At 41.7% G+C, this 16,474-nt stretch overlaps 1 protein-coding gene across 1 annotated transcript in view; it reads right to left on the bottom strand.

The window, feature by feature from the left end:
* Window positions 1-4,290: 4,290 nt before the first annotated feature.
* Window positions 4,291-16,474, bottom strand: part of N4BP3 (NEDD4 binding protein 3) — a 32,529-nt gene continuing 20,345 nt past the window's right edge. The window contains exons 2-5 of the mRNA XM_007420324.4: window positions 9,910-10,338; window positions 8,206-8,742; window positions 6,127-6,384; window positions 4,291-5,765 (exon numbers count right to left, since the gene is read on the bottom strand). Of these exons, the coding sequence (XP_007420386.1) occupies window positions 5,196-5,765; window positions 6,127-6,384; window positions 8,206-8,742; window positions 9,910-10,314 (1,770 nt within the window). The 5' untranslated portion in view covers window positions 10,315-10,338 and the 3' untranslated portion in view covers window positions 4,291-5,195. The remainder of the gene's footprint in view (window positions 5,766-6,126; window positions 6,385-8,205; window positions 8,743-9,909; window positions 10,339-16,474) is intronic.

Below are 16,474 nucleotides of genomic sequence, written 5' to 3'. Positions count from 1 at the left end.
AGAGTGAAAAATTCTTTAGATCACTGTTGTCACTTGGTACTGCATCTTTTCTGGAATACAACTGTTAATTCTTTGCCTTAGGAAATTATTGAATTGTGTGAACCTTAAATATTTCTATTTTAATTATGTCTTAGTAAATATTCAGTTTGACTGCTGTAATATATTTAGTGTGGCCTTAAGGTCATTTTAGACACAATAGCTGTTCAAAATATGGTGGCTGATTTACTATCTTAGGTCATGAATACAAAGCACATTAGACCAATTACTGCAAGAATTACAGTAGTTTCCACTTACTTCCAACTTAAAGTATAGGTTTGGTATTGACCTTTATCGCCTTAATAGCCTAGGCCTGTGTATGTCATATATCAGACAATTCACCTATCTGCCTGCAGTTTCCAACAACTGAGAATTAACAAAACTGTATTCTGAGACAAGGTTTCTTACTAACATTTTGAGTTTCCCTCTTGTGGATCTATATGATCGGCCTTTGAAGAAGCAGTTATTGTTAAGTCGCTTGATGCTCTAAACATCCTGGTGTTTGTTGCATTTATTACTGCATTTTATGTCTTTTCTCACTCCTCTTTAGTTTGTATTTCATGTTGGAGCTGTACAATTGAAAAGTAGTATGTGTGTGTGTGTGTGTGTGTGTGTGTGGAAATAAGCATTTAAAATTAAAATGTATCCTCAGAACACAAAAGAAAATTAATATTAATTCCATTTAACAAAAGGAATTTAGAAACAAGGTAACAGTTGAATATACTTTTTGGTGGCTTGCTAATCTGATTTTTTTTAATGGATTTATAAATTTATTTATAAATATTGGTGTTATTTTTAAAATGTTTTCATCCAAAGCAAGAGCTGCCTTAGTTCCCTGTGCCCAAAGAGCTTGCTTTGAAAGGCAGTGTAGTAATCTTTTAAAATAAATAGTATTCTCAATTTGAATGTTTCAGAGGCTCACTATTATATTGCAAGATGCTTCTTATCTCAGACAGCGATGAGAATTCACTGTGCATAATAGAAACAATAGTAGGCATGGAAAACCTGATGGCCTTTGGCCTTGAATCCGCATCAACCCTAGTCAGCCTGGCTCATTGCAAGGACTGTGTGACTGTGGTCCATCAAATATAGAGAATACAGTATATATTGTATAGCCCTAGAGTAAATATGGCCATAGCTATGTATCAATTCAAAATTTTATCTACACTGTCATTCAGGGATTTAAAAAGTGGGGGGGGGAAGCCCCAATATCTCCAGTCCATGGCTAAATTCAGATTGTGAGACAATTAAATCTGGTTTTAATTATTTGATTTTATACATTAATCATATTAAATTTATAGCTTTTCCAGTCTTGAAATTCATTCTACTGTCAATAGAGTGCCCAGTGCCTAGTTGAATATTTTTCTCCACAGCATGATCTCTATGAACATGCAGGTTTCTTGTAGTAAAGTTGGAAATAAGGGCTTTAAAATTCTGGAGTCCAAGGGAAATGAGGACATTGTAGCAGGATGGAAACTAATGATTTTCCAGAATATTAATTCAAGAATCTAATGATGCTTTACATTCTGGAAAACATGAGGTAGTGGTAAATTTAACTTGTACAAAACACTTTTTTTTTTCCTGAATAGTTGTCAATTGGGTATTCAATACAAAAGGTATAAATATGTATCATTAAAGTACAGATGTTTTTCTCATATATTAGTTTTTCGTGTCATCAATAAATGTTTTCTTTTTTTTATCATGCCTTCATTTAAAATTGTGTAAAACTATTGAGAAAAATTCCTATATAGGTAGTCCTTGCTTAACAACCCTAATTGAGACCAGCAACTCTGTTGCTAAGTGAAGCGGCCATTAAACAAAACATCATGTGACTGCCCTGCTTAGTGACAGCAGCTCCGGCAGTCCCTGTTGCGGTCATTAAGCAAATCCACGGTTGTTAAGTGAGACATCACGTGACCTCGACTTGTGACCTCCTGCTGGCTTCCCTATTCACTTTACTCATCGGAAGGCAGCTGGGAAAGTCGTAAATGGTGATCATGTGGCCATGGGACACTGTTACGGTTGTTAAGCAAGGACTACCTGTACAGCAATTTGTCCACATAGAACAGACATTGACATCCCAGTTGTCAATGGAATTATACTGGAGCTTAATTAGCTATTTCAGTCACTAGGTATTACTAGAACTGACATAAGTAAATCTTCTATTAGACTATATTAGTGCTTTTATTAGACTACTACTTATATGAAAAGAGGGGAGAAATGATTGGAGACAAAAAGCTTATCATAGTCTAACCTTGGCTTGTCACAAACACATAGAATCTAAATCTTTGCTAGATATAAATAGCAAAAATACAAGAGATACCCACTACAGAGCTGGAAAATAAAGTAGTAAATCTGCTATGTCCTAAGAATCCCTAACAATACAAATGAAATGCACAAAAAACTGAAGAGCATGTACAAAGGAGATATATCAGACAAGGTTGAGACTCCCTGGTCCAGCTTGATATAAAGCTGTACCTTTGGGCAGAGAGCCAAGAAGGAAAAGCTGCTCTTACAGTCCTCTGGGAGAAACATGGGTCAGATCTGGATGGCTAGAAGAGTCAGGGTATCTGAGCTCACCAAGTGTTTTTGGATCAGAACTATAGAATTGCATCCTTCCTCATATCTGGCAGATGCCTGGGCTTCAGCTTCTTGGAGGGAATGAACCAGTCCTGTGGAATTCAGGAAACTGGTTTATCCAGCAGCTCTAAGAGGCAAATACCATTGTTCCTTTCTGTGACGCCTTGACTCTTCCCTGTGGCATCTGAGCAAGCAACTTGGTTTCTAGCTTAGCTGCCAAGTTTTGGTGCCGCCCTCCCTGGGTTGCTTCTCAACTCTCTGCAGCTCTAATTGATGGGTGGAAACCTGCTCTGGGGATTTTGGAGTGAGACGCCAACAGAGTTTTGGACTGGCGTGGGCACAGGGAACTAAACAAGAAATTTCAGCAACCAGCTGTCTTGCAAGAAAAACAAGCATTTGCGGTTTTCTGGGACCAGGAAAAAACCAACTGATTTAGTAGGAAATATATTCCTTGTCCAGCCTGGTGTAGTCTAATTTGTAGTATTTTTTCAGTCCCCTTTTATAATTTGTTAACCCAGGTCTGTATCTTGAAAATTACCCACATATACATAAGTAGATCCCTGAAAAAGGATTAAGCTTATAGTGAGAGTGAGACTGCAGTAAGGGTCAACAGTTTAGTGGACTACTAAATCTATTAAATGCTTCTGCTCCAGGATAATTTAAAGAAGATTTTGCAGCAAAGAACTCTGGTACAAGACTCAATTGTTCCACACCTAGTATGCTACATTCTCATCTGTGTTCCATCAAATCAGTTAATAGCCAGTAGATTTTCTGCTCTAGATAATGAAATATTAGTAGACAGTGATATCCTAAAGTTAAGAAATTTACCTCCAGATAGCATACTGATGATAACAAGTTATGTGAGCTCCAGTGAACATGGAATAAAACAAGATATGCAATCTAAGATTAAGGTGTCCCTGAGCTGGTCACTATCTTATCACCCCAAACATTTTTAATATAGGTTTTCATGCACTGTACTGTAATGGTAGTCCAAAAGCAGTAAGATATGAGGAAATTGACAAAATAGTTGCATTTGGAACATAGCAAGACAGTACTCTGCATTGATCAGTTACACCGATAAAGCTTCTGACTTCATGCCAGAGCTTTATTCTTAAGAACACACTTCCTTAACTTCAAATTTTTCAGATATACTGTACATTTAATATCTCTATACAGTACATACAACCTGATACCAGTTGGCTTGGGCAAGTCCAAGTCTATATGCAAGGAGGTTTTCCCTCATCACTCCAGGGTTTGTTTACCAGTAGGATATGCAAAGTTTTGTTTTAAAAGAGAGAAGCTGCAAAATGGTTGAAAACACCATTCATCCTCCTTTTGCTAGCTTGAAGAATATTCTTGGTATATGATTATTTTCATTTTCCATCCATGGATTCCCAAAAGTATCTCAAGATTATTTGTTATCATTTCCTAGCCCACCCTTCCCCCGAAAGGGGAAAACCCTCCAAGAGAGTATACATTGCTTCCTCTTTCTGAAAAATGCATGCCCTGATTTCTTGTTGTATTGACTTATCAGCTTTTAGAGTTTATAAAACAACATGCATCTTATCTGTTGAGAACATCCATTAGAGTACAAGTGCCAAAAGTATAAGTGCCAAAACAAAAGCATCATAATGGAATGAAAAAATAGTAATCATGGAGCCAGAAGATTTCGGCAGATATTTATTCAAATCATTGCCAGGTTGTGCTTCCATTTCAGTATTCATTATGTTAGCAAGAACCTTCAAACCTAGAACTGGGACACCAAGCAGCAACAGAACAAATACATCCACAGCTTCGTTCTCTTTATTATGGAGAAACTGACCATAAGCCAGATAACATTGTCCCATGGTATTTTGATGGCTGAGCCCAAACAGTTTGGCTTGCTTGTGCTTTTGTCTCATAGGCCAATGGAACTGGTGCAGCTGCTTCACATTCCATAGCCAAAGAAGGATCTCTCTTAGTAATTTACAATACAAGACCATATAACTACATTATAACCGGAGCTTTGACCTTGGCACAGCATGAGGGCTAGCCAGATGAATAGAAAACAATTGCTACAGAGTGGGATTCCTGATAAGATAGATGTTTTAAGCCTTTCCTTCTAGTACAGCAAGCCAAGTCTCAAATTATTAATGGACAAAGACTAAGCCTCAATATGGAATAACCTATGTATTCATTCATTTTCCCCACTGAACCGTATCAAAAGGGTTGGCCATAGCTCCCAGTTACAGCTAATTCACATTCCATAATTAAAAAAAACAAACTTCTGTATTGATAGGCAGTGCTAACATTGGCCCCATGCAGGATACAAAAGGAAAGCCTTTTGCTCTCCAACACAGCAGTGATATGGAGGCAACAGCCTACCTGGATTGACAAAAAGTTTCAGATGTAATGCTGTGATTCCATTCTGTGGACAGCAATCTGCAAAATCCTGTATGTTACTACAGGAAGAAACTTCTGGGCTTGGTTAACAGGCCCTTTAGCTTAGACATTTCTTCTACCAAATCTTATAGTCCATGTTATAGTATGGGGCTTCTGCCCATTTGCAATCCCAGCACAAGACCTTTCTCAAATATAGCTCAGATTTTAGAAGATTCAACTCTCTCAATCCAAGGTGATTCTGAATTGCTATCTCTGGATTCAGCTGGGAACTGCCGGAATTCACTCAGCTGTCTTTCCAGAGCCTGATTTCGATGATACATCTCCATGTAGCTGGCCTGAATCTCACGCTGATAGCGCAAGACTTTTTCTTTTTCCTCTTGCCAGGTTTTTCGCTCCTGCTCAAAGTTTACAGCTTGCAGTTGGGCCTGGCGCCTTTCCCGCAACAATTCTGCCCATAGCCACTCAGTTCCTTCTGTATTGTCACCCTGCATCCCCTGACATTTAGAATCATCAGTTTCACAACCCAAGAAGTCCTGGCATGCTTGCATGGGAGAATCCCTAGAAGGAATAGGGGAACCATGATCTGACAAGGGTTGGAAAGAGTCCCCCAAATGTGCCAGCTGTGAGTCCTTGGCTTGCAACTCTGTTCGGGCCTCTCGCAGCTGTGTTTTCAAACTGAAGATTTCACCCAATTTCTGGGCCATCTCTTCTTGGGCATCTCGGAGTTGTTGCTTCAGCAATGAAATCTCTGCAGTCTTCTGACATACCTGTGAAAAGATACACTAGGATGAAGACAAGAAATTAAATTAACAAAGTAGTAGTAGTGAGATATGACAGTCTGTGAGATGGTGGAATATTTCCAAATGCCACTGTCAGTGAAGCAGCAATGACAAACCCAGATACAAAGGGAGATGATGGGATGGCTCGTACCAAAGATTTTTCTGTGGCTTTATATCTGAAACCTAGTTCCATGGTTGGACAAATCTGTAGTACTGGCAGTAACCTTGCCAGCTATCTGCTTCATAAAGAAGTCCAAAGGTTCAGTATAATTTGCTGCTTGCACTCATGGACAGGGCAGCCTGGACATTAGAACTAAATAAAGATAGTCCTTTTGTGCATACTTCTCACCTCCCATTTGGTCTCCTCCAGTTTTGGACTAAGGCGTTCTGCCTGCTGCTGCTGCAACCTCAGCTCTTCACAGTGACTCTGTTGAAGGTCCAGTTCTTCTTGCAGCCTCTTCTTTTCCTGTTGTACTTTGTAGAGTTGCAGCTGAAGTGCCCTCTGGCTGCGCTGGGCCTGGTGCATTACCTGTTGCAGCTTGGCCACATACATCTGCTTTAGTTCATCCAGCTCTTCCATCCAAAGACGTTGTTTGTCCTCAAGCACCTGCCAGAGTAAGAGAAGATTATGGTGGGCTCCTAAAGATTAGGCTTCCTATGGAACATCACATCCATTTCTCTCAGGAGATGGCATAAAAATCACATCTATACATAAAGCACCGCAGTAGCTGAGAAAGTCCTTTGCCTGAGCTTTTGCTGCCAATTGGAATTAGCCAGTTCCTTATAACTAAACTGACTAAAGGAATATGAAGAGGCAAGATTAAACTTAGTGCTAATTAAACTTACATTCTGGAAGAACAACAATTTTCTGATAAATTTCTCACTGCCCAGCATTTTATAGATGGCAAAATTAAACATATCCTAGTAGTATCAGTACTGTTGTCAGTCCCCAAGACTGGATGACAACACACACATGTATTATTCTGATCTCTTGAAAAATAAAAGCCACAGATAGGCAGCAACATAGCAGTCTTGCCCAACCTGGTATTTTTTTGACCTTCTACAATGGAAAATATAACCCATCGTATTTGGGTTTGAGAAAGCTACTGTACATTTTCCATCATATTATCTAGATTGTTCTCTCTTTTGAATTCTCATTTACAAATAAAATGTGGATTAAAAAAACATTCAGAAAAAATTGTGAAGGCTAACTCATCTGATTGCCTATGACATGTAAGAATTGTCAGTCGGGGAAGGAGATTAGAGGCAACATGCCAGCTAGCTAGGGCTACAATCCTAGTGAGCAAAGCTCACACTCCTGTCCTGGGAGAAGGATCATGAGGAGGGCGGTTTAAACTTCCCTTAATGCTGTCCTCCCCCACCATGATAGTTAGCTCAATGAAACCACTACTTCAGAGTGCTCAGCTCAACTCAACTTCAGTGATGGCTCCCCAGTGAGCCAGCCTCATTCAGTTTTTCCCTTTCTTGATGAAGTATGCAAACTAAATACAGGATTTTTAAAGGAACCCCAGAGGAGATCTTGATGGGTTTCCCATCTTTAGTCTAAGCAATCAGGCAGGAAAGCATTACCAAACTATTAGTTTTTAAAAATGGTTTAGGTCATAGTAATAGCTAATATATGGGCTAGTAAGATATGTGAACAAATTTTCAAGGTTATTTTAAGACCTGCTCTGACTATATTAAAAAATTACATATTTCTGTAGCCTCAAAATGTCCAATAATGTTCCCAAAAATGCTATTAAGACCAAGAGCCAAAACTGGAGCACCAATTCCCAACTATCCAGTCTGCTTCACAGAATAAATTTGTCACCAGGACATCTTTCAAGATAGCCCATCACTTAAAAAAACCCCATCACCTCCCACTGACACAATAGCTACTACAAACAACTCAGGCAAGTCACACAACTCTTCCTACATAAACTCTCTTTCTGTGACTCTATTATAAATTACAAACATAATGAGATGTATCTGTGAAATTAAAAAAGCAGGTTGAGGACTAGATCAGTGACAGGATTTGCTTCAGCATGGGTGTGGAAAGCAGACACAAGAGCTTCAGAATAAGATTCTTGCAATCAAATCAGAATTACTTGTCTACTTGCCCAAATATATCTGTTATTCATTTGTGGCACAATGGAAAGCATGAAAAAAGAAAGAAAAAAGGAACCAACTGTCTCTCTATAAAAGCTTCCTAGCTTCATTGCCTTGAGGCAATTCTTATTAATCAGAGGTATTCATGAAAGTGGTTATTAGAAAGCTTATAGAAGGGTTAAAGAATGGATAACACTATCATAGAGGCATGTGAAGAATGGAGAATTTTACAAACTGAGGATGAAGCAAAGTCCAGCAGGCTAATTGGGTTCATGATATCCATAGGACCAAAAGATTCCTACTAAGAAAATTCACCCACCTGTGTGAAGGGATCATCATTCTCACTCAGATTTCTCTTAAGCTGACGGAGCTCCATGCCTTTTTCACTCAGCCGGTCCTCAAGCTGCTTCACTACATCTTCCAAAGAATATGTGGGCTCGTATGGAGGGGGTGGTTCCCCTGAGCTCTGTAGACGGCTCAGGCTCTTGCAGGACAGTGGTGCTTTCTCTACTGCCAAAGGATCCCGTGGTCCCCGAGAAGCCCTATCTAAGGAACCACCAATGTGGTTGATATGTCCTATGGAAGCACTCAGCTGGTTTGGAGTAGGCTTGAAGCGGGGATTGTATGTGGGAAAGCTTTGAATGGAGTTAGTGCCCTCATCAAGACTGATGGTGTGCAGCAGATGGCTGCGCAGAGGTCCACGTTGTGAGGAGCTGCCTGTACTGCTCTGGGTCAGGAGCGTATGCAGACTCCCATTGCTCTTTGACATCTTCTGCCCTTTGGTGGATGCCAGTCCCTGCATGGACAGTAAGCTCTTCCCAGGCACCACCTTGAAAGCTGAGGGCCTGATCCGACACTGAAAATAACACAATGGCCATTAGCAGTTACATCAGCTATTGTAGTCTGCTGAATTAGTTTAGCGAGATAGTTTAGCATAGCAGGAATACAAGGAAGTAAGCATATTATTATCATATTTGTAGAGTTAGCCATTTAGAACAAGTCACCTCCCTCCTACCCGTGTTGAACCCTTCAGTTTCTTTCAGCTACTGAAAGAAATAAGCTCTAAGTGGTAATCACTAACTTTCCTAGTCAGGGTGGGAGTGGGGGGAGAGATTTTCTTTGCAGCAGCTTTCCAGAGATTAAGCTGTTCTTAACTACAGAACTTGGAAGATAACATCTCCTAGCATTAAATAAGGATATTCTTGAGAAGAATTAAGCAGTACATGTGACATTACCAATAGCACTACTAGCACTGCTTCTTATGACCTATACTGGCATCAGCATTTAGGGTGCTGTTTCAGAGCTAGATAGAATCCTTCAGTCACTTTAGAGTTGAAGGAAAAGGTTCCTCTATTCCAACTCCGATATGGATGATTGTGATTACCTATCTCAGAAACAATAGCTTTAGTTAGCTTGGCTTTTCTGCTATTTTAGACAGTTTCCTGAAAATGATAGTAACTGAGGTAAGTTTGGCGTCTGAGAGTTTGGCACCAGTTCTCAGCCAAGCAACCACTTTCACACTTTTCAGTTCTGGCATAGGAGATCACATTGCAAGAGCCCCTGCACTTAACACCAGGGCCTTTGAGGCATCTCTCCTTTAGGTACCTTAAGGCTAAACTGATTTGGAAGTGGAGGAATAACAGCTGTGTAGGGATCAACAGGTATTTTTCAAGCCAACAGCAGCGGCATGCTAAATGACATCTCTGAACTAACAACTGTTGAAGTTTGTAAAAAACTGGCTGTAGGCTGAAAGTCCATCACATGGCCATTCCCATTCTAAAGTATCAGTAGCCGATTCAGTTGCTCTGTTCAGTGGAAATTACAATAAACTCAATTCCGTTGATCCATTAGCTTCTCAGCATTCACACCCATCATATAGCCTTCCCACATCATATGCTAACTATAAATCCTTATATTTTAATATCACAAATAATCTAGACCTCCTGGACAAAAAGAAAATATATTTATTTCATGCTAGGAAACTATTTTTAAAAAACTGCTACCACATTCTTGAATCCCATACCTTGTCAAAACGTCCACGTTCAGGCAGAGAACTCTTGGAAAAATCTGCCCCTCGTTGATTGTCCCGGAAGTACCGCTCAGGGGACTGGTTCTCCCGGTCACTCTCATAATCCCGTTTAAAGCCACCACCAGATGACTGATGCTTCTTCTCAGCCCGAGTATCTCGTTTGCCCCCATGTAGGTAGCCAGAGACTTCACGTTGTGGCATTCCTTTCCGGAGCAACCCATCTGGCTGACGCATCCGCCGCAGACCTCCTGATACAGCCGGCGAGAACTCTTGTTTCTCTACTAGACTGCCCACACTGCCCATATCGCAGTTGTTGTCAGGCTCAGAATCCAGAGAATAAGGATCAAAGAGAAAATGGCTGAGGTCACAGGTCACATGAGAGGCCTGTGCTGTTTCCATGGAGATTTAGAGACGATTCCAGCACTGCCAAAAGAAGTTATATACAAAAATTAGTGATAACTTGGATCCCACCAGCCCCTGGGAACATCAAACTCAAAATCTATCCCAGCCTATTCCTGGCAGTCAAAGAACATCATCAGGTAATCAAAATATGGGGATAAGAAACTAGTGATCTTTCAGGCTCAGTAGCTTCAATACCAAACAGAATCCCCAATTTTCCAAAGTAAAAAAACAAAAATAAAAAACTCAGAGCTCAACTCTGACTGCATGAACACATCTGTGTGATTTTCTGAACAACAAGTACCAAAGTGGTTTGCCATTGCCTTCTTCAAATACCACTGCTAACTTTGGATTCCTGGCTTCTGCATCTCTGTTTTATTGAGGTGCTTTACTTACCTCCTGATAACCACGTCCAAATGCTGCCTCACCAGGAAGAAACATTTCCAAAAGAGCACTAAGGTCCACCCAGATCAGGCCTAAGTGGCTGTTCTCCCTTTCCATGGTATGTTGATTTCTAAATCAAGCTCCTCCCCTTGCCCTAGGCAATTCTGACATTACTTGTGCAGCCACCCGCTCTTTACTGATCAAAATGAATGATCTTGGGCTGATTTGGATACAGGGTCTTCCTAGGAACACCATAAGCAGGTGATAATCACTGACCATCTCCCCTGCCCAGCTGGCTTCGTACATAGAGCTCTGCCAGCAGCAAATAAGTGGCCAATCAGAATAACAGACAAGCTGCCCCGACACAGTGCTACACAGAATTCCAATTCGATTTTCTATCATCTTGTCAAAGAGATACTGGTGATGCAGCTCGAATCCCCCCTTCATAAAGAACATGGCGTTTACTCTTTCCACAATGTAACTGAGCATACTGAGTAGAAAAAAAATGAGATCTATCAGGTTCTAGTGGTCTCTTCCCCACTGTTCTGACTTCCAGGCTCCTTGCTGCACATGGAGTTCCCAGGACCATCACCACAGACCCTTTCAAGAACATTATAGCTTGGCTTCAGGGCATGGAGACAGATGTAGGAAAATAGGCATTTGGTACAACAATGGAACTGTGGTCTATCGTATTTATTAATTTAATACCCACTGCTATCCACAGATTCTCAGTAGTTAACAATGGCCATATGGCAATCAGCAATACAATAAAATTACAGTAAAAGTACAAAAATCCATAATATAAATTTGAAAACTATTTTAAAATATAAAGCAACCATAACAATAATAAACCAATGATGCAATTTCATCCTCCACAGGCACTCCCATTCCATTTTTAAAACTTTACAAAAAGCCAATAATGTAAGTGCCAATCTGATTTCTGCTGAGAGGGCATTCCATAGTGCAGGTATCCCCACTCAGAAGTAACACCTGAGAGTCTCAGTCCCCCTTAGCTTGCAAAAGTGGGGAGCCATAAGTAGTTCTCCCAGAATGAGCAAATCAAATGGGAAGTGCCATCTTATCAAGACAACCCTGGGGCTGTCAGTCACCCAATTTACAAACAGTAACTCCATTTTCTTAGGGTTCAGTTTCAGACTGCTTTGTCCCATTCAGATCTTGACAGCCTCTAGATACCAGATCAAATCACAGACAACATCTTCAACATGTACAATTGGGTATCATCAGCATATTGATGGATAACCAGCGGCTGATGAATGACTTCTAGTGGTTTCATAAAAAGCAGGAGTAAAGAACCAAACCTTACAATGCTCCACAAGGGAGCATCCACAGGGCTGATCTCTGTTCCCCTATTACCACCTACTGAACTGCCCACTAAGGAAGGAATAGAACCACTGCAAAGTCCTACTTCATTCCTTAACCCCCACAAATTCTTGAGAAGGATACCATGGGCAATGGTTCCAAAGACTGCCAAGAGGTCTGAGAGGACAGGAGGAGCACGCTAACCCCATTAAGGTCCCAACAAAAGTCATCAACAAGAGCGACCATTGCCATCTCTATCCTATGCCCGGGCATGAACCCTGACTGACTTCTTCCTCTAGGGTGCTTTGTAGCTGTACCCCAGCCATAGTTTCAATAACCTTAAAAGGGGAGATAATAGACAGGCAAGAGTTGTCGAATATAGATGGGCCCAGAGAGGGTCTTTTAAGGAGAAGGCACACCACAGCTTCTTTCAAGGCTGCTGCCATCTCCCCCACTCAGAGTCATGAACAACCTCTGTGATCCATTCTGTGACACCCCCTTGTCAGTGCCTCTCTCCAAGAGGGAGGGATGCCAGCAGTCTTGAAAGAGGCTGCGATGTGCCCCCTCCTTAAGAGAGAGATGGATCCAGCCCAGTACGCATCTCTGCTGCTTCATCTTCTAGAGCCCCTCAGTAAAACAGAGAGTGATCTGAGATCAGCCAACTAAGAGAGGTCATTCAGGAGCAATCACATCAAGTGCCCAGTTCACCTCCTGTTGCCAGTGGCCAGCTAGCCATTCAACAGAACTGCCTGCAAAATAGCTGGGAAAATTCCCAAAGTGCCTGCCAGAAACCATTTGGGTCCGTAATGTACCTGGAGCCAATCATCTGAATCACAGATAATAACAGAGGTCTGGGTACTTGTTAATTTCGTCCAGCTTGGAAATGATCTGACCAATAAATAAATAAATAAATCTAAATCAGGGAGTGATCAATCAATCCAGATTGGGAAGCGATCTCTCTCTCTCTCTCTCTCTCACACACACACACACTGCACTGTACTCTTCCAGACAAAGAGCTCTGATGTTGTTCCTGGGATCTGTTGGAGCCACTCTCCCAGCTTAGGAGTCACAGCCCTGAGTGCGCCTACCACCACTGGGACCACTTTGGCCTTTACTTTCCACATCCTCTCTCGTTCCCCCTTCAGGCCCTGGTACTTCTCCAGTTTCTCATATTCCTTCTTCCTGATGTTGCTGTCACTTGGCACCACTACATTTATCACCACTGCTGTCTTCTGGTCCTTGTCTACTACCACAGTGCCTGGTTGATTGGCCAGTACCTGCCTGTCCGTCTGGATCTGGAAGTCCCACAGGATCTTAGCCCTGTTATTCTTCACAACCTTCTGCGGAATCTCCCATCTGGACTTGGGAGGGTCTAACCCATACACTGTGCAGATGTTCCTGTACACAATGCCAGCTACTTGGTAGTGCTGTTCAGTGTATGCTGTTCCTGCCTGCATCTTACATCCTGCCACTATGTGTTGGACTGTCTCTGAGGCCTCTCTGCAGAGTCTGCACCTTGGGTCCTGTCTAGTGTGGTAGACTCCTGCTTCTACGGATCTGGTCCTTAGTGCCTGTTCTTGTGCTGCTATGATCGGTGCCTCAGTCCTGTCTTTTAGTCCAGCCCTTTTCAGCCACTGGTAGGATTTCCCAATGTCAGCCACTTCAGCTATCTGTCGACGGTACATTCCATGCAGGGTCTTGCCTTGCCATGACACTTCCTCTGCTTGAACTTCCTTCCATGTCTGCTGCTGCCTCAGGCATTCTCTCAGCAGCTCATCTTTGGGTGCCATCTTACTGATGTACTCCAGGATGCTCTGGGTTTCACCCAGGACAGTGTCTTTGACACTCATCAGACTCTGCCTGCCCTCTTTCCAGTTGGTATACCGTCTCTGGGTGTTAGACCTGGGGTGGAAACCTCCATACATTGTGAAGAGCTTCTGGGTCTTCACATCAGCAGCCTCTATGTCCTCCTTTGGCCAGCTCACTATACCAGCAGAGTATCTGATGACTGGCAGGGCATACATACTGATGGCATAGATCTTGTTCTTCCCATTGAGCTGGCTCTTCAGGACTTGTCTTATCCTTTGGTGGTACTTGGATGTTGCTGTCTTCCTTGCCTCCTCATCACGGTTCCCATGTGACTGTGGGATACCAAGGTATTTGTAGCTGGTCTGTATGTTTGCTATGTGGCCCGCTGGTACTGTATATATATTGAGTCTTCAACTCAGTGTTGACTCCTGGTGATTGCCTGGACTAATCCCTGCAGTTTTCTTGGCAAGATTTCACATCTGACCACTGCAAAGGGCTAGTAAATGCCCTTCATATTCAGGTCATTCAACTGCTCTGAAGTGATAGCAAGGTTCAGCACATGGCCACCCACATGTCAGGTTTAAGATTGCTTGGGAAAAGCTGAAGATCACCCCTGAGCTATACTCTAACCACACAAAGGCATGGAGATTGAAGTCATCTAACATGCACTAGCATGAGGACTCCAACTTTAGCCCTGATATAAGGCAAGCAACTCAGGTAAGGATCTCATCAGGCAGCCAGGTAGCTGGTATAACAGTTTGATCCACAGCTTTCCTATGGGTCAATTTAATTTATAGGCATTCACACTCTGTGACTTCAGGGGAAGACTCCTTGTCATAAGCAAGGTGTCTTTAAAGATCAATACTATCCCCCTCCTCAGGCTTGGCATCGACTTCTCATGGGCCCAAAATCCAGGAGGGCAAATCTCTGAAAGATTCCTTTGCCCAACCAGGCCTCAGCAATACAGAGACCTGTGTTTATTATCAGGAGCTTGAGGCCAAGAGCATCAGTGATATGACCGCTGGGTACCTATAGTGTTAGTCTCCCTTTTCCTATAATTTGTGATTCAACACTTTGTCTATCTTCATTGATACAACAAAATACCCACCAAATAAATGAAAAAGGATAATCCTATGACTCCCATAGACTGAATATCACTAGATTCCAATACAGAAGCTCTACAATTACATCTAGTTCTGGTCAGATACCAAATGCAGCTAGGGGAAAAAGAAGAATTGGGCTCTTATGTAGCCATTCCCTCTACACTTCTCCGTATGGAACAAAAGTCTTCTGCATCCCTTGCTAAAAGCAGATCATATCTTTAACTGAAGGCATTACGGGTAGTCCTCATTTGGCAACTGCCTTGAATAGCAACCATTCACAGTTACGACAGTGATGAAAAAGTAACTTTGCAACCAATCCTCACATTTACAACCTTTGCAGGTCTGTAAAGCAAAGGAAAGCTGAAGTAAGATCATATGCACAGTTGCAGTTTCACTTAGCGACCACTTCACTTAATGAATGCGTTACCGGTCCCAATTGTGGTTGCTAAATGAAGACTACCTGTATCTCGTTTCTCTGAACAAGAACTAAAGTAACTGTCTTAAAAAGTAATGTATTCAGATGAGGCAAAATTTCCTTTCAGTACATAATATTCTAGGTGCACCATCTACACTGGAAGCAGATACAAAGAGACAGGAAAAAGAGCCCAAACAGCTAAACCAAAGGAAATAAGGAAAGGATATTAGGCAACAATATCAAACTCTACTTTTTCTAGGAGGGAGCCTTGTTTAACCAGGACAGAGCAGTTTGGTCCTTAAACACTACAGAATACAGGTAGTCCTTGTTTAGCGACTGCCTTGTTTAGCGACTGTTCAAGTTACGACAGTGATGAAAAAGTAATTTTGTGACTGAACCTCACATTTACAACCTTTGCAGGTCTGTAAAGCAAAGAGAATCTGAAAGAAGATCATAAAATCATGATGTTTCACTTAGCGACCACTTCACTTAATGATTGAGTTGCTGGTCCCAATTGTGGTCGCTAAACAAGGACTACCTGTAAGGCATAGGTGGGCCACACATTTTTATCTTCACTAGCAGCTTGGAAGCATTACCTGCACACACTCATACCGCTCATGCACACACACACAATCCATCCCCTTCACATTTAAGGTCTAGCCTCCACACACAGTGGTAAATCATTAAGACCTATGCATACAACAAAAATGAATGGAGGATTCATGGATATGCCACTTGTGCATGCTGATGAAGGACCACTATTCTCAATGCTCTACCAAGTAAAGCAGTAAGGAATGTACACTGCAAGTACCAACTAATATAGTTAGATGGCATATCACATGCTACTTTTCCAAATTCAAATGAGTTTTCTTAATGTGGCAGAATACACCAAAATATATAGTATCTGCTTCCCACCATCTGAAATACTGCAGTCCAATCTACCACCTTTGTGTACTGTGTACACAAAGCAGCTTTAACTGTGTATTAAAAGGATCCACAGTTCAGGAACCAGCCCCACGCTACTCTTAAATCCTTCTAAAGTCAGCCATATTTAGTACATCTTTAACACAGTCAAGTAACAAGATAACCAGCCACTGGCACAAGTGAGGTTTAATATACACAGCTCTTT

This window comes from Python bivittatus, unplaced genomic scaffold (assembly GCF_059951505.1).
Source record: "Python bivittatus isolate LINGU-HERP-01145 unplaced genomic scaffold, Pbiv_v1 ctg000080_np1212, whole genome shotgun sequence".
NCBI classification, from domain to species: domain Eukaryota; kingdom Metazoa; phylum Chordata; class Lepidosauria; order Squamata; family Pythonidae; genus Python; species Python bivittatus.
This window is presented reverse-complemented; position numbering and strand designations above follow the sequence as displayed.